Genomic DNA, 18,099 nt, shown 5'->3' with positions numbered 1-18,099 from the left:
AAAATGATTTCATCATCCCCAAACGCCCTTTCAATTGATGGGATAAGAAAAGTGTCCAAATGTCAACGTAAACTTGTGCATTTATGGAAGATGTAATGGCAGCCATCTCCCCAGTGCCTTTACCTGACATGCAGCCCCATATCATCAATGACTGTGGAAATGTGCATGTTTTCTTCAGGCAGTCGTCTTCATAAATCTCATTGGAACGGCACCAAACAAAAGTTCCAGCATCATCACCTTGCCCAATGCAGATTCGCGATTCATCACTGAATATGACTTTCATCCAGTCATCCACAGTCCACGATTGCTTTTCCTTAGCCCATTGTAACCTTGTTTTTTTCTGTTTAGGTGTTAATGATGGCTTTCGTTTAGCTTTCCTGTATGTAAATCCCATTTCCTTTAGGCGGTTTCTTACAGTTCAGTCACAGACGTTGACTCCAGTTTCCTCCCATTTGTTCCTCATTTGTTTTGCTGTGCATTTTCTGTTTTCAGGACATATTGCTTTAAGTTTTCTGTCTTGACGCTTTGATGTCTTCCTTGGTCTACCAGTATGCTTGCCTTTAACAACCTTCCCATGTTGTTTGTACTTGGTCCAGATCTTAGACACAGCTGACTGTGAACAACCAACATCTTTTGCAACATTGCGTGATGATTTACCTTCTTTAAGAAGTTTGATAATCCTCTCCTTTGTTTCAATTGACATCTCTTGTGTTGGAGCCATGATTCATGTCAGTCTACTTGGTGCAACAGCTCTCCAAGGTGTGATCACTCCTGTTTAACTGCAGACTAACAAGCAGATCTAATCTGATGCAGATATTAGTTTTGGGAATGGAAATTTACAGGGTGATTCCATAATTTTTTCCTCAGAATTGAGTGATTTTGTAATTTTTTCCCTCTGATTGGTCTAAAAAAGTAACTGTTACTGACTACCACATCTTTTTTTCTTGATTTCTTTTAGTGTTTCTTAAAGCCAGAAAGTTGCCATTTGAAATGACTTTAGTTTTGTGTCATGTCTGTGATCTGCTTTTTTTCTACAAATTTAAACAACTGAATGAACATCCTCCGAGATTGGTGATTCCATAATTTTTGCCAGGGGTTGTAGATGGAAAAAGTGTATCACGTACACAATAGTGGGCATGGACAAGCACAAGCCATTAGCATTAAAGCCACACAAACACACACACACACACACACACACAACACGTTGAGCATTGAGCTAATACACTTAAAATAATTACAAAATAACAAGAAATGGTCAGTGATGAGACATTTTTATCAACTTACTTTCTAGATCTTTGATTCAGGGAGTGTTTACAGCATGGAAGATCATCTTATGCATGAAGACATGAAGACATGAAGACATGTGGACATCCATGGATGCTTACATTCCAGATGTGATTGCTTCAGGGAGATGGAGGGTGAATTAAAAACAAACAAAAGCATATTTGGCTTGAGGAACTCATATTTAAGGCGTATCTCGACATGCCTAAAATAAAGATGAGTAGAACGACGTTTAAGGCATCTGGTTTGAGTGTCCTCAAAAAAGAGGTCCTACGTGATCACTGCAGGAGAAAGCTGTCCTCTTCTGCGCGGGCGTCACGTGTGCGAGCCCACCGGTGGCCCCTAAAAGCACGGCGGCCGGACCGCCGCTTCAGGCGGCCAGGCGTTGAGCGGCCAGCTCCTCTGCGTCGTCTTGGTTCTCGTTGATCTCTGCCAGCGTGCGGACGAAACGGCTCCACTCGTCGTTGCGGGGAACGGCGATTTGCTGGAGGAGGAGAACACAAATTTGACTGCCAGTGTTGCATCCATATTTATGAAGGGCACAGTCACCACGTACATAGAAATGTTATTTCTTATGCTGATGACATCAATACTGTAGTACTCCTTCTCTTTCTCCGCTCTAAAACAGCTTTTTTTATTTTGGAAAAAGGCTAAAAAAAAAAATAGTATTTAACAAGTATTTAGCTTGTTTGCTTCCTTCCCAACGAGGAAACAACGGTAATTAAAGAGAGAAGGGGAGTGTTATTTCAGCTGGAACTAATCGATGCGTTACAACACTCACTTTTATTGCAAACGTTGATCCAAAATCAGAGGAGAGGGCATTCATGCAGGGGACTACGCAGAGGAAATAATGTTCTGCAAGCCCACCAATCACTGGAGAGTCCAGTCATGAACAAGTCATTCAAAATGTGCAAGTTTGTTTTTTTTACTGCGAGCTAAATTAAAAAGGCAATCAGGTAACATGTCGTTAATTATGCAACTGTTACTCTAACTGCCTTCGAACGAACGATTCACCCGGTCGGCCCAAAAGCTTCACTGACTCAGGGGTGCTTGACAAAGACTTGAACGTCCCGGACTCATGCGTTCTCAACAAAGACTTGCGTTTCATTGACTCACGGGTTGACAAAGACTGGGGTTTTACTGACTCACGGGTGCTCGACAGAGACTTGAGTTTGACTGACTCACAGGTGCTCCACAAAGACTCAAGCTTTACTGACTCACGGGTGCTCACAACTAAGACTCGAGTCTCACCGACACACAGGTGCTTGACAAAGACTTGAGTTTCAGTGACTCGTAGGTGCTCGGCGGAGAATCGAGTTTCAGTTACTCACAGGTGCCCAACAAAGAATTGAGTGTCACAGACTCACGGGTGCTTGACAAAGACTTGCGTTCCACTGACTCGGGTACTCGACGAAGACAAGGGTTGCACTGACTCACAGGTGCAAGTTGTTTGACACGCATGTGCTTTGTGACTCGATTGTGAGTGACTCGTAAGAACTGGAGTCAGGAAAAGGATGAGGAAAAAGCTGCTTGATAAATAAAGCACAACTAAACGCTGCCAGTCACAAGACTTAAAGACAAGTAGCTCAACGTCTCCTTTCATTTAGTCCAAGTAACTCTACTAGCAGTCAGACTTCTTGATACCTCCACCAGGGAGAACAAACTAGACTTTGATGGATACAAGACATCAGGCTTCACCTCTCCAACTTCATAGACCAGGACTTGTCCATCCGAGTCTCCCACCGCGATTTCCCTTCCAGAATGAGCCCATCGGATCCTGTTGAGGGCCGGGTTCCCGTCCACGGTCACACTGGCTGTCGGGACCTGGAAGACGGCGGAAGGACATGACGATATGGGATGGGAGACAAATGTCAAGGGAATGGTTTTGTCACAGGTTAACAGAAGTATCGTCCCTTGTCCTCGTCCCAACATAGAATAGATGTTTGCTGAAATGTGAGGCCTGCACCCACTTTTGTGAGATTTGTACATTTTAGAAATGAAGAGTGTGAGAGGGTTACCTCGGTGTCGTTGTTGAGGTTCCACAGATCGAGGTGGCCCACACCGTCCACGCAGGCAAACACAGCCGGGTGAGTCGGAGACCACATGACGTCGTACACGTAGTCCGAGTTATCCTCGAACGAGTAGAGCGGCTTGTTGTTCTGCCAATACATCACACGGGTTACAAAGGGATTATTATTATTAGTTGACTACGCGCGGCGTGTTTAAGCCATGGCTGCATTCCACCTTGGTGCTCCACAGTTTCACCGTCCAGTCGAAAGAGGAGGTCACAAAGAGGTGGGAGAAGTCCAGCGGCCCGGTGGCTGTGTGGCAGTGGATGCCCGTGATGGGCCCGTGGTGGCCCTCGAACATCTCACTGATGCCCGCTTTGCTGCGGAGCACACACATACATCAAATACAGTCATGGAAAAAATGATGAGACCACTGATGAAGTCTCCTGTGGCCTCTTGCATGATGGCACTTTGACCTTGACTGTATTTTTCCTATGTATTTTTATTAAGATTAGTATGAACTCAGGACCACAACAACAACAACAAAACTTTGACAAGAATAAAATCAAAATATTAACAGAAAAAAAGTCGTAATTTTACAAGAATAACAGAAAAAAAAGTCATTTTAGTAGCGTAAAGTTAAAATATTAAATTAAAAAAACCATGATTTAAAGACATGATATTATGAGAAACAAACTAAACAATGAATAAAGCATAACATATTTTTGGAAAATGAGGTTGCAGATCAAGTTGTAATATTACGAGAATAAAGTAAAAATATTAAGGGAAAAGTCCTAAAGTCCTAAAGTCCTAATTATGAGAACGTTTACAAGAAGAAAGTTGAAATAGTTGGACAATTAAGAAAAAAAAAAAAAACAACAGCAGAAACCTAATTAAAAAGCTGTAATTTTTGAGGACTGCAGATGGAAATTACCTCTGAGCTAAATCTGGTGCAGACATCTTTTTGATGAAACTGCACACTGTCCTTAATACACTAAACTAAACTAAACTAAACAAGAATAAAGTCAAAATATTAAGAGGAAAAAGTTTTATTCTAACAAAAAAGCCTTGCAATTTTACGAGAATAAACTTGCAATATTAAAATGAAATAGTAAACAAAAAATACCTTATTTTGTAAAAGTCATAATATTATGAGATGCAACACAACAAAATAAAGCTGTGATTTTTGGAAAATTAGGTTGGGGAAAAGTTATGATATTAAGGAAATAAAGTGAAAATATGATGGTATTAAAGTCATAATACTACGAGAAGAACATTTCCAAACATTATTTAGAAAGAAAGTTGAAATATTTTCGGCAAAAAAAACTAAAAAATACTAATAATGTGCTTTTTCACTTATATGACAAAGCTGACATGCAGTTTTTTCTTGAAATAGATACTGTATATAACTTCTTAGTGTATCTACAAAATATTCAAATGGCAAACTTGCATCCTTTCATTTTTCACTATGTGGCCCTCGCTGGGAAAAGTTAGCACAGCCGTGCTTTCGAGGTTCCTCTGTATCTCGGGTACTTTAATCGTAGTCTACTTGCCTCCACAGTGCCTAATAAGTGGACTGCAGCACGTGTTGCAGAGCTATTACCCAACTGCAGCTCAGATAATTAACAGAGAGGTAAATACTCAGCATGAGTGATGCTTATGCATTATTAAACCGCAATGACAGTATCATGCTATTGTAAATGAGCTGGAAAATTATTCGGCCAATTACGGGAGGTGAATCTATGAGCCAAGCAGTGATCTGCTCTCCGCGGTCTCCTGGACATTTAATTCATTTGGTCTCAGGCTAATACGCCTCTCAGCAGGGGCTCGGACTTAAGCCGCATTTGCTGGAGGATCATCCGGCATGAGCGGGGCTGTTTAATGACAACAAGCTGCATGTTATGTTCTCACTGGGACAACGGGCTGTAAACAAAGTTTGTCTGTGTGGAAAAGGGGGGGGGGGGAGAAAAATGATTGGCCCCAGCCTTGCATGTGGCCCCGTTAATGTTGAACAAGCCAGCTGACAGGAGGGAAAGAAAGACAGGAGGCAACTTGGCAGGAGTGAAAACCTCAAGACAGCAGCAGGTCGACTGTTGTCACGCACCTTCCGTGGCGGCACGACATGTAGACGGAGCCGTCCTCGCTGCCCACCACGAAATTGTTGACGTCTCCGAGAGGGAAGGACATGGAGGTGACAGCTACGGCTTTGGACTGCTTGAACACCAACTCCATGCTGTCCTGTGAGGCCAAACACCAGCCAGAAAAATCACTTTTCACGTACGCATCATCTCAGTCCAACCGGCATGCTGCACTTGGACAACGCGTGGGTCCTTCCTGGCAGCATGGTTACAATGACAAACCACGCCAAGTTCATTTGCTTTCCAGCTCAAAACATGGCTCGCAGGATAAATAAGAGAAACGAAGGAATTCATTGAGGGTATGGAATATACAGCAATATGAAGTGCTCATTTCTCTCCTTTGTTATGTTTACATCAGCGTTAATTTGTTTGTGTGCGATCTCCTCTTTTTGATACACCGAAAGTAAGCTTCTTCAAGGTTCCCACTCTTTCGCTGAAATTATTTTCCAGGATATTTTCCAACTTCAACAGAGAGTAGTTAGAGCAGTCCACTGTTTCTTTTTATTTTTTATTGGCACATTTTAACAAGATTTTAGATTTAACACCTAAAAAAAAAAAAAAAAAAAGCAGCAAAAATGGAAAAATCAGATGTAATTTTTACAAGAATACAGTCAAAATATTCAAGAAAAAAGTTGTAATCTCACGAGAAAAAGTCTTCAATATTATGAGGGAAAATAATGTCATTTTAGTTGCATACAGTTGAAATTGGTTTTTTTTTTTTTTTTTTAAGTAATATGAGAAACAAAATAAAGTTGTAATTTTTGGAAAATTAGGCTCGGAGAAAACGTATAATATTATTGGAATAAAGTCAAAATATTGTGGGAGTAAAATCATAATATTATGAGAAGAAAATTGACAAAGATTATGTGGGTACAAAGTTAAAATATTTAGAAAAAAAAACAAAAAATGAAAGGGGGGAAAAAAAGAGCAAATTTGATATTAATAATAGGCTTTTTCACTGATATCACAAAGCTGAGATGCAGCTTTTTCTTGAAATATGGACAACTTCAGCATAGCTACAAAATATCAAAGTGGCAAAGTTGCATCCTGTCATTTTTCACTACGTGGCCCTCGCTGGAGAAAGTTTGGACACGCCAGAAGTGGGTCGCAGATCCATTCTTAGTGGTTTGCAGACAGTGAGTCAAAAATGACATTCAAATATGCAATATACAACAATGTCTGACTTAAAAAAAAAAATTTAATGTAAAATTGAGAAATATTTTAGCCATCTTCCATTTTGGCATTCTAAAAATATCGGATTTTGTGGTCTTATTTAGTGCGAGTAATTTTTGGTTTTATTTAATTTAAATGTATGCATTATTTGCATAATTTCCTTAACTAAATGCCTTTAAAAAAATCCTCGAAAATGCACTGGCCGCAATAGATCAGTGGTCCCCAACCCCCAGGCCGTGGCCCGGTACCGGGCCGTGGGTCATTTGGTACCGGGCCACACAGAAAGAAAAAATAATTTCCATTATGTTTTATTTTGAAAAGTGGACGGATTCTCTCTGTTACATCCGTCTCACTTGACGCATGTCCATTGTGCGTGTGCTAACACAGATAGACTACTACTGTATTTTTACCATTTTTCTTTCACCTCATATTTGCTGTCAAATGCTGATACTATGTGGGAATGCATAAAGGTAAGTTTTGATGACTTATTGAGCGCTAAGAATTTCATTGCATAGTATAACTGCCTGTTTTACTATGCATATGACAATAAACCTCTTGAATCTAATGTGCACATTTGTCTCAAGTTAATTCATGCTAGCACGCTGTTTTTTCCCCACACACGTCAAACAGTGATGTAATAATCTCTCTGGAAAAACTTGGTTGGAACTTAAACTGGTGGATGGTGGGTCGGCATTCATTTTGTGCTTTTAATTTGATGTTATTCACGTCTTAGTTTTACACAATACATAATAAATAAGATAAATTAAATCTCTATAATGTACGAACCCCCCCGCCCCCCGGCAGTCCGTGGGAGATTTGTGGGAATACAAGCCGGTCCGTGGGTCAAAAAAGGTTGGGCACCCCTGCAATAGATGACATAGGCCATCTTAAAAAAAAAAACAACATTTGCTTGGTTTGACAAAAAAAAGAAGTATTGAAAAATTATAGATAAAATAAATGAAAAAATGAATACAAATGAAACCATAAAAATGACTTAAATAAAAATGGGTTGCAAACTAAACTATTTGAGAACCCCTGTCTTAGACAATGAAGACACATTCAAAATAAAAGTCATACATCTGTCAAAAATGATGTGTATCATACGTGTATGCATGGTCAGAAGCTGTGCTGTCAAAGCATACTCAGTCTGGATGAGATCAAGATTGGTTTGTTTAGATTACCCATGAAAAATTCCATTTGATGTGTTGAGAAAATGATGTCTGTCAAATATACTTGTAATAAGATCAGCTTGTACGTAATGTGCTGTGCTTATGTCACATCTTATTACATTTCTTCCTTTGGATTGAGAAGACATTTTGGGTTTGGATACCACTTTAGCAGTTCACTCAATGATCTAACAAAACTGTGTGTCAGTGCGGCCTGAATGTTCTCGCGTCCCCTGCTTTTCTTTCCACTGAACACCCATGAGGGAAAGTCCCAAGCATGCTGAAGCGGTACCTGCGGCTGAGAGAGCATGTCCAGGCTCCAGGAGCACATCTTGCCATCAGTTGAGATGCTGATCAGGTTGTTGGCATTCTGGGTTCCAACCACGTTGACGCAGTAGACCGGGTGCTGCAGAGACGGCGAGAGGAGAATTCAAGGACGTGCAAAATCACCTCTCTCATTAATTGTTCATCATCAAAAGGTACCGTGTGAGCGGCTGCAGACAGAGGAGTCCTCTGCACCGGGGTCCTCTTATTGCTCCTGTTGTCCCACAGAACAATTTGGCCTGAGTATGTGCCCCCCACCACAACGTTTGGGTGGAACTTGGCGAAGGCGGCGGACATAACGGCTGACTGTCAGAGAAAAGAGAAAGGGATGATTTGTGATGATGGCAATGTTCATAATGAGACAAAACGAGTCAAAATGAGTCAAAAATACATTTAAACAAACAAAAATAAAAAAAACAACCCGGCAGAAATAGGAAATAGAGAATAATAATGTCGTAATATGAGGAAAAAAATTAAAAATTAATAATTATATTACAAATCAAATTAATTGAAAGGAAAATGCATTTTTTTGGGACATTTTGTCCATCATCCACAATCCTTATGTTGAGACATGAACACATACTAGAAGCAGGTTTTTTAACGTGCAAATGGTGTGGCTCTTCTTTACACCGGACCGACGGCTTAAAGTCTTAGATACTGAATAAAATGGTCTGCCAAAGGGCCTGTTTCCATTATCTAAAACCTAATAAAAATCTTTATTTCTTTAAGAAACTCTATGATGCATGATCGCGGAACTTCGCTGAACAAGGTTTTCAGATCAGGAACATTATAAAAATTGACACAGATGTGAGCAAACTCAATGCATTCAAGAAGGATATGTTTAATGTGTTTATGTACTATTACATGATATACAACGGGGAGGATTTTCTGCTGCAAGTAAATAGGAGAGTGATAAGCGAGAATGACCAATTTGAATACAAGTTAGCACAACGTCTTCCGGTCGCTTAGCTAACGGTGTAGTATGGGGTTCGATTATAGGCTGATGTTGGTAGAGTTTATTACTGAGATTTAAATCCCATGACGCTTGCCATTTTATTTTTATGTAGTCATTAATCTTTGGTTTTAAGTCTGTATAGGGTATCTTCATTTCTGTTACAGCCATATTAAGTGCCTCTTTTGCTAACATATCAGCTTTTTCATTCCCTTTGATACCTATGTGGCTCGGTATCCAAACAAAAACTACCAGTTTAGACAATACACCGACTTTGCATAATGATTCTAGTAGCTGTACAATATAGGGTTGTTTAAGATCTCTACATTGTAAAGCCACTAGACTAGATAGAGAGTCTGTGAAAATAAAATGTTTTCCATCAGTGTTTTGTATTATGCCCAAAGCCATTTTCAAAGCCAACAAGTCGGCAGTGTACATGGAAGAACTGTCTGGCAATCTAACCTGTTCTTTTATTGTGCCACTAATACAGGCTGATCCTACAACTCCGACAACTCCAATAAGTAGCGTTACTTGATGCATTGTGAGCGAGTGTGTGGTGAAGCTAGTCGCTAGCTGGCTAGCCGGTTTGGTGTGGTGAGGTGTCTCTATGCCAGTAACGTAGTTCTTAGACGTAACAATGTTAATAACAGTAAAAATAACAACGTCGCTGTAACTTGGTTGATATGCAGGTCACATTATGTAAATGGAGCGTTGTTGGCGCTTTTTGGAAGGGTTTTTTTTCCAGAAGGCTTTGGTGTGTCCCATTACGTGTATTGTTATTTTCCTCTTTTTAGCTGTTTATATATCTTTAGAACGCACAGAAAAGACAAAAAAAAAACATGTGTTCACGTCTCACATAAGGATTGAGGATGATGGGCAAAATAAATAAAAAAAATTTCAAAAGTGCACTTTTCCATTAATTTAAAGATGAAATGTTAAAGAAAAAAAATACATTATTTTCTAAAGTTGTCATGTTATGAGAAACAAAACATAACTAAAACCGCAAATTTTGGAAAATTAGCCTGCAAAAAAGGTATAATATTATGACAAAATCAAAATAATATTATGACAAAGTCAAAATATTATGGGAATAAAGTAATAACATTAAGAGGAAAAGAACATGTAAAAGTTGAAATATTTGTAAAATTAAAAAATGAGTGAAAACAGTGTATCTGTGTAGGCTCTCAGTCGTACAGGAGTTGTCCATCGAGGAAAAGGCTTCTTGAGACGTCATCTGTACTTCTGTGTAGAAGGTGTCGGACGTTTCGCTCCTCATCCGAAGAGCTTCGTCAGCAAACTAATAAGTGCTGGTAGCTTAGGCCTTAAATAAAAATTTAAGGCCTAAGCTACCAGCACTTATTAGCTTAGGCCTTAAATAAAAATTTAAGGCCTAAGCTACCAGCACTTATTAGTTTGCTGACGAAGCTCTTCGGATGAGGAGCGAAACGTCCGACACCTTCTACACAGAAGTACAGATGACGTCTCAAGAAGCCTTTTCCTTGAAAACAGTGTAATTAAGGAGAAAGTGCATACTAATTATATACTTTTTCACCTTTAGCACAAAGCTGAGATACAGGCGTTCTTTTTCTTTAAATATATGCAATATCACTTCTTAGTAGGGGACGAGACAATACATGAGATTGGGTCAGCAAGACGAGACAAGATTTTAACATGACTTTTACGGGAAGTACAATTAAAAACTATAAAATATATGACACTATATTGCAATTTACTAATTTAATTTCTGCTATTTTAGACTCTTGTGCACTCTGTGTGTATGCTAGCGGCCCCGTCTCCACCCACTGAGACAAAGAGAATGCATGAATGACAATAGGGCTCACTCCGTTCATGCCGTTGTTCTATGGAACAAACACACCCTTTTCTTGCCTGTTTGGAGTCACTGTTGATAAAGACCAATGCTGACGGCGATGTCATACAACTTCATGTAAAAAAAATCCCAAATATCCCTTTAAGGCAGTCAAAAAGATCCAGTTCATTTTCATTTATTGTGTGATTAATTAATTTATCATCATCATCCCAGGCCTAGTGCCCACAAGAATTTTTTTTACTGAACAAGAAATCTTATCAGTTTTGTCATTTGTCAAATTCCCATTACAGTCATCCCTCGTTTATCGCAGTTAATTGGTTCCAGACCAGACTGCGATAAGTGAATTTCCGTGACGTCAAATTCAATATTAATAAACTGTATAAACTAAATACGGGTTTTAACATTATTAGAGCCCTCTTGACATGGAATAACACCCCAACAGTCACTTTCACAGTCCTATTATTCTTTGTTCGCATCACATTGCGCAGGCTACGGGATCACTGCAGGGACATACAGTATCAGATGGCCACCTCCAGCATAGCAAGGTACCGAGCTAATTAGTCAGTCTCTCCAGTTTACTTATTCTAAACTTAAGTACGTAAGTGAAAATAGTAACTATTTGTAGAAGAAAACAAAATAGACTGTGAATTTGCAGGGCCATGAATGCTGAATCACGGATGTGCGAGGATCCACTGTAGTTGGATTAGCCTCTGATCTCAATTTTCCACTTTGATTTTGGGACAAAAAAGCTTTGCACAAGAGGAACTTGATTTCAAATGGACTCTGAAGCATGGAGACATTTGTGTTCACACTTCTGTTTGGCTGTATTGGGCTGAGCCATGTGACTACATCCGCTCTGCAGGCATCAACATGTGGTTCTACTCAAGCCGTCTTACTGCAGTAGCCTGGAGGCACGCAGAATAATCAGGTTGGACAGCATCGGAGCGCTGCTGCTGCTGCTGCTGCTGTACCCCCCCCCCCCCCATGCTCAATGGAACATTGTGGCCCTTGTTTGGATGCATATGACAAACCGCCGCCACGCCACACACACTGAAGCTTTGCTTAAAATCTCAGATGCACCACAGGTCCATTCTGGTGCGTTGGAAGCACACGTGCACAGATAGATGTGATGCACGTGAGGATGGAAGGGAGAGACTATAACTGCTTTCTGTCTTTCTGTACCTGACAGTGGAAGACATACTCCGGTGTGGTCTTCTTGTACTTCATGTTCCACACTAACGCCACGCCGTCTGGCTCGTGAGGGGCGTCCACGTTGTTGTTGTAGGAGGCAACCAGCAGTTCAGGATACTAGGGAGAGAATAAAATGAGTCAGCAGGGTGTGGGTGGCGGGGGCTGTTAGGATGGGGGCCCTCAAGCTTGGCTCCATGTGGAAGCCCGCCCTGCTACTGAATCCCTTCAGAAGTAACCCTTTCCTGAAGATGTATGGCTTGTTTAAGTCACCCCCTCCCCTTAAGAACACCAGTTAAGTTTTTACTTCCTTTTATAACTTCAAAAGGTGATTGCAGAAACAAAAAACAAAAAGGGTAATAAGAAACCCTTCCCTGATGTAAACAAACAATTAACCTTGTGTTGCTTTGAATAATGAATATGAAACGTAGAGTCTGAATGCACAATTCTAAATGAAAAGGGTATGGATTTCCCACTGGGCAGCTAAATGCTGCGTACAAAAAGCTGGCATTCAATCAGTGTCACAAGTCATTGTAGAATCATGCATGAAATAACTTTGGACGCCAAAGGAAACAAATCATTACGGCCCCTGACTGAGTGACAATTTGGGAGGGACAGAACTTTCATTTCCTGAGGGACGGGTGGCAGAAGTAAATGCTGTCAAACTCCAGCTACGTAATCATAAAGCATTATATAGCTGTCCAAAGTTAACTTGTTCCAACAGTCAATTAGCTGCACCTTTGAACACTCAATTAGGTCTGCTTGGGGAAAGGCAGTCACGCATGCGGACAAAGGTTTTGGGACACAGCTCTTAATTAATTAATCACTGAAGAGTTAAACTACACTCCCCAATTTCCCAAATTATTAACTCATTCAATCCCAGCCATTTTTCAAAAGAAAACCCCTTCAGTACCGGCCATTTGGACTCATCTTTCAAGGCACACAGAATATTGTGTACCACCCAAAAGAAAGATTAGACTCCCATCTTTCATCAGGAAAAAAAGAGTTTGTTTCTAACTTTTTTCCGTTCTTTAGTAATCAGCAGTAGAACATACGTAAGTCAGTTCTCGACTAGAAAAGGGAGAAAACCAGCTTATTGAGAAGATTCATTTCGAACATAACTTTCACTTTGACACAAATACTTGCTTTGTGACAGCTATGCTATACCAACATATCTATACCAACATAAATAACACAAATAGCACTTCTGTCGCCTTGTAGCCGTTTTCATGGCTTAAATGTTAATGCAGTAGTGCAGAGTTGCATCATCACCTCTTTTAGCCTCTCGTGCAAAAAAACAAACAAACATAAAAGTATAAATACGCTGGTGGGATTGGGCGTTGGGGATGATAGACGTTTCACTACGTCTATGATATTGATTGAGTTAATTACTCATCTTACATCTGGGTTTAGAAAGCTATACCCTCTTCAATTTGTCCATATAGTGTGTATATACTGTAGGTATAACTTACAACATACTTACAAGATACTTACAAGATAATTGTACAATACGGTTAATATGGCTTATTTATATATACCTATAATCCCTCGTTTATCACGGTTAATTTGTTCCAGACATAAATTAATTTGCGCAAAGTAGGATTCAACATTGATAAAGGGAATATTTTCATAGTTATGGCATAGAAAACCTGCTTATGATCTTCTAAATACGGTTTCAAACATTAGAGCCATGTAGACATGAAATAACACCCCTATAATCACATTTACATTTGTATTACCCAATATAGTATATATAAACACAGAAAATAAGACATATTAGACATAAATAAGATAAGACATTACCAGTTCCTATTTTTTTTTCTGGACAGCGTATTTCCTGCAGTGGCTATTGTCTCATCAAAGCATTGTAAGGGTGGCTTTTAATAGCTTTACACTTGTATTGCCCAATACAATAGGCATAAAAAGAGTAAATAAGCCCTTTAGGATGTAAATAAAACTCCTGTTCATGTTCCCTGAGGGACCTTAAGGTCCTGGCACACCTTAACGATTTAGCCAGCTTACGCCAACGTATGAAAAATTTGGCCAATATGCTGGCGTACGTCGAATAAGTTATGTGTAAGTTAACAGCACGCGGAAGCACACCGGCATACGTCTAAGTCGTCCAAAAATTTTGTGCCTGCATAAAACTTTTCGACGTATGTCAACGTATGATTCATACGTCCCGCATCAGCGGGCAATAAGTTATGCCATCGTTGACACCCATTCACACACATTATTTGTAAGTTATGCACAAGTCGTAATACGTCAACATACCTTGAGACAAAACTATCTAAGCTTGACCAGTAGAGGGCATTGTGACACTGGGAATGGAACTAACATTTATTTTATTTTTTTTTTTTGCGAGAGAAACAATGCACGTTTTAATCAAGCATTATTGATCACGTTAACATAAAGTGCATAGGAGTATTTACATTCAAAAAGAATGGAGAGATACAGCATGTTATTGTCAAAGTTAGTGTTAGGTTTGATGCAGCTAGTACTGGTCAAGTATGGAATCACAGGAGTGCCAAAATTAAAAGGGAATACTGTACGTGTGGAAATACAAAGAGAAGCAATAAAAGAATGATTTCTGCATTGTCTTTGTTTTTTCCATTTTGGCGTTGCTTTTCCTGTTTTGTCTTTGTCATTACTAAATGCAATGACAAAACGCAAGTGGAAAAGACAAATACAAAACAAGAAAAACAACGGCAAATTGGAAAAAACAATGACAAAATGGAAAAAGAATATGACTGCATTTGTATATTTTTTTTTATTATTGATTCTCTTTGTATTTCCACATTTGTATATTTTTGTATTATTAATTCTCTTTGTATTTCCACACGTATTCCCTTTTAATTTTGGCACTCCTGTGATTCTATAGTCAAGCTGCTAACTTATCTGCTAATGCAAACGCGACAGCCTCCATCTCATCTCAGTCAAAGCTTGCCAAGAAGACACAGTTTTGTCTCAAGGTATGTCTCAAGGTATTACGACTTGTGTGTAACTTACAAATAACGTGTGTGAACGGGTGTCAACGAGCGCATAACTTATTGCCCGCGGATGCGGGACGAATGAATCATACATTGACATACGTCGAAAGGTTTTGTGCATGCACAAAATTTTTGGATGACTTAGACGTACTAAGACTTATGCCGGCGTGCTTATACAACTTATACAAAACTTACCCATAACTTATTCGACGTACACCAGCGTATTGGCCAAATTTTTCATACGTTGGCGTAAGCTGGCTAAATCGTCAAGGTGTGACAGGCGTTGGCCATTGGGCATAAATTGTGAACACCAGCAACACGCTACGCATTCGTTGATATAAGCTGTCTATAAGTTAGAGAAACGTTCTATATAAGTTGACTAGTACGTCATGTTTACGTCGACCTCGTTATGAATACGCTATGTATACGCCCAAAATTGAAAAAAAAAAAAAAACAGTCGGCAGTTCAACGTATGCCATCAAAATGATCACGTCAGGCATGCGCTGCCTAAATCGTCAAGGTGTGACAGGGCCTTAGCACCAGGCAGACAGGAAGTGATGTTGGCGGTTCCGAGTTGAGTTGAGTCTCTCTTGAGACCTCTAAGAAGAGGAAGCTAAGAATGCACTAAGGATGTTAAGGATGCAATTACTCCGTCTCTAAAGCCTTCTGAAAAAACCTTTAAAAAACACCAACAACGCCCCATTTACATAATTTGACCTACATATTAAACAAACCACAGCGACATTGTTGTTATTATTAACATTGTTACGCTGAAGAACTATGTTATCGGCAGAGTGACACCTTGCCACACCACACCGGCTAGCTGCTAGCCAGCTAGTCCTTCACCACACACTTGCTCACAATGCCTCAGGCCATTACCGAAAGGTAAAGCTACATGTTGGAGCTGCCGCCACTGCTGCTGTGTTTTTGTTTTTGAGTTTGGAAAAGTTAACGCTAGGTGTAGCGTTCCTTTCTATGTTGCTATGTGAAGTCAATGCACCCAGGAAGGAAGTCCTGCTAATACTTAAAATGACTACGATACAGCAAAATAGTGTAAGTATTACATGTTATCATGTATGTACCTGTTACTACATGCTCACAGCAAGGATATAAAACCATAAAACCTTGTTGGAGGTTTTTGGAGGTGTTTTAATAGTGGGCATTCTACGTGGAATAGGTATGTCCCATTACACGCATTAATTAGCTGCCTCTTTTTAGCTGTTTTTATATCTTTAGAACTTACAGAAAAGAGAAGGACGTGTCTGTTCATGTCTCACATAAGAATTGTGAATGATGGGCAAAATAAATAAAAAAGTGCAGTTTTCCTTTAAACCTACTGTGGCTGCCTTTCCTGGTGATCACATCTCACGCCTGGCAACACTTAGTGGCCAATGTAGAATAATACATTCATAAGCAGAGTGCTTCTTCTGCCTTGTATTTGTATTTTAGTTCATTTAGTTCGTTCATTTAGCCTTTTTATGATTGAAAATATGTAATTTAGGCCAAGAATACATACAATTTGCTTAAATATGAATTTTTACTAATATCAGGCCATCTTCAACACTGAAACAGTGATAATTTATTAATTATTTTTTGAAAAAACATGTTATAGTGAGGGAGCGATATTCGAACCGCGATATAGCGAGGGACAACTGTACTATGTTAGGTCATTTGAGGAAAAATAGGGGGAAAAGAAAGACCTGGGTGGACCAGTCCAGGCAGGTGACAACACGATGCTTGGACCAGCGCTCGTCTGTGAATTGTCTATTGAGCGAAAGTTTTGCTCCGGCCTGGATTTCGCTATGGATGAAAGAAGAAAAAAAAAAAGAAAAGAGCAAAAACATTAAACAACCCCTTCAAATGCAAAGTATACAAAAACTCTTGTTATCAATTAATTACCCCTCCTTTTCCTCCAGGTCGCGGCCACTGTAGTCAAAGAAGAGGTCCACATGCTCGGACAAAGCCCTCTCAATGATGCGAGTGCTGTGGTCAAAGAAATTCACAAACTCCTCCGAGTGCAGAATCTGGAGTTTCTCCTCCTCTGTCAACTCGTGAAGAACTACTGTGTACAGGAAGAACTCAGTTACATATTTTACGCACACACACATACACGCACGCACACACACACACACACACACACACACACAACATACAAGAGCAGGCACAAACATTCATCCTTTACAACAGGAGTATTCAAACTTTTTCCAGTGAGGGCCACATAGTGACTAATGAAAGGATGCAACTCTGACACTTTGATATTTTGCATAACATTTATATATATATATATATATATAATATTTAAAAAACTACTGTATCTCAGGTTTGTGATATAAGTGAATACGCCTATTGTTAGTATCAACTTCTCTGAAATAATTTTTTCCCCAAAAATTACAACTTTATTTTGCTTTGCTTTTTTCTCATATTATGACTCAAACTAAAATTATATATATATATATCTAAATAAATAATTTAATTTAATTAATAAAAAAAAATATTTCAACTCCATGCTACTAAAATTACATGATTTTTCCCTCTCAATACACTAGGTCCCCAACTTACAAACATCCGACATGCGAACTTTCGGAGATACGAACACAAGCCGACTGGTCTATTTTTTCATGTATTTTGCCTTTTAGTACATTAACTCCATTATTTATACTGCTACATGCTTGACCAGTAGAGGGCACTGTGACACTGCTAATGGGACCAACAGGTACAGGAAGCCGCTGGGGAGAGAAAGCTAAATGGAAAGCTAAAATTGTAGCTGTATGATACAACCAGGACAGAGTGTGTGATTACAGTTTATGAAGAGTTAATAGGCCTGCTTAATTCTACATCACCCACAGAACACTACCTCTTTTAGAAAAGTCTAACGACGACAACAATTTGTCCTTTTTTTCAATATCTCCTCCAACTCCACCACAACGACGTATGCTCGACCACTCCTCGTCAAAGGTAAATAACATTTAGCATTACGTGTTATTATATCATTTTTATTATTGTTTTTTTCTTTAATTATCCTCGTTTAATATTACTACTGCATCCAAACT

General features: G+C 39.4%; 1 protein-coding gene across 5 annotated transcripts in view; it reads right to left on the bottom strand.

Moving 5' to 3' along the window:
* Window positions 1-1,254: 1,254 nt before the first annotated feature.
* Window positions 1,255-18,099, bottom strand: part of dync1i2a (dynein, cytoplasmic 1, intermediate chain 2a) — a 48,086-nt gene continuing 31,241 nt past the window's right edge. For 3 of the 5 annotated variants that reach the window (XM_054787595.1, XM_054787598.1, XM_054787600.1), the window contains 10 exons: window positions 16,949-17,111; window positions 16,750-16,849; window positions 12,054-12,179; window positions 8,251-8,397; window positions 8,060-8,173; window positions 5,395-5,528; window positions 3,526-3,670; window positions 3,300-3,440; window positions 2,980-3,105; window positions 1,255-1,765 (listed from right to left, as the gene is read on the bottom strand). In XM_054787595.1, the coding sequence (XP_054643570.1) occupies window positions 1,652-1,765; window positions 2,980-3,105; window positions 3,300-3,440; window positions 3,526-3,670; window positions 5,395-5,528; window positions 8,060-8,173; window positions 8,251-8,397; window positions 12,054-12,179; window positions 16,750-16,849; window positions 16,949-17,111 (1,310 nt within the window). In that variant the 3' untranslated portion in view covers window positions 1,255-1,651. The remainder of the gene's footprint in view (window positions 1,766-2,979; window positions 3,106-3,299; window positions 3,441-3,525; window positions 3,671-5,394; window positions 5,529-8,059; window positions 8,174-8,250; window positions 8,398-12,053; window positions 12,180-16,749; window positions 16,850-16,948; window positions 17,112-18,099) is intronic. The other 2 variants (XM_054787597.1, XM_054787599.1) reach the window with 1 other exon arrangement.

Source organism: Dunckerocampus dactyliophorus, chromosome 9, assembly GCF_027744805.1.
Source record: "Dunckerocampus dactyliophorus isolate RoL2022-P2 chromosome 9, RoL_Ddac_1.1, whole genome shotgun sequence".
NCBI lineage: Eukaryota > Metazoa > Chordata > Actinopteri > Syngnathiformes > Syngnathidae > Dunckerocampus > Dunckerocampus dactyliophorus.
The sequence above is the reverse complement of the archived record's forward strand: the minus strand, read 5'-3'. Positions and strand labels throughout refer to the sequence as shown.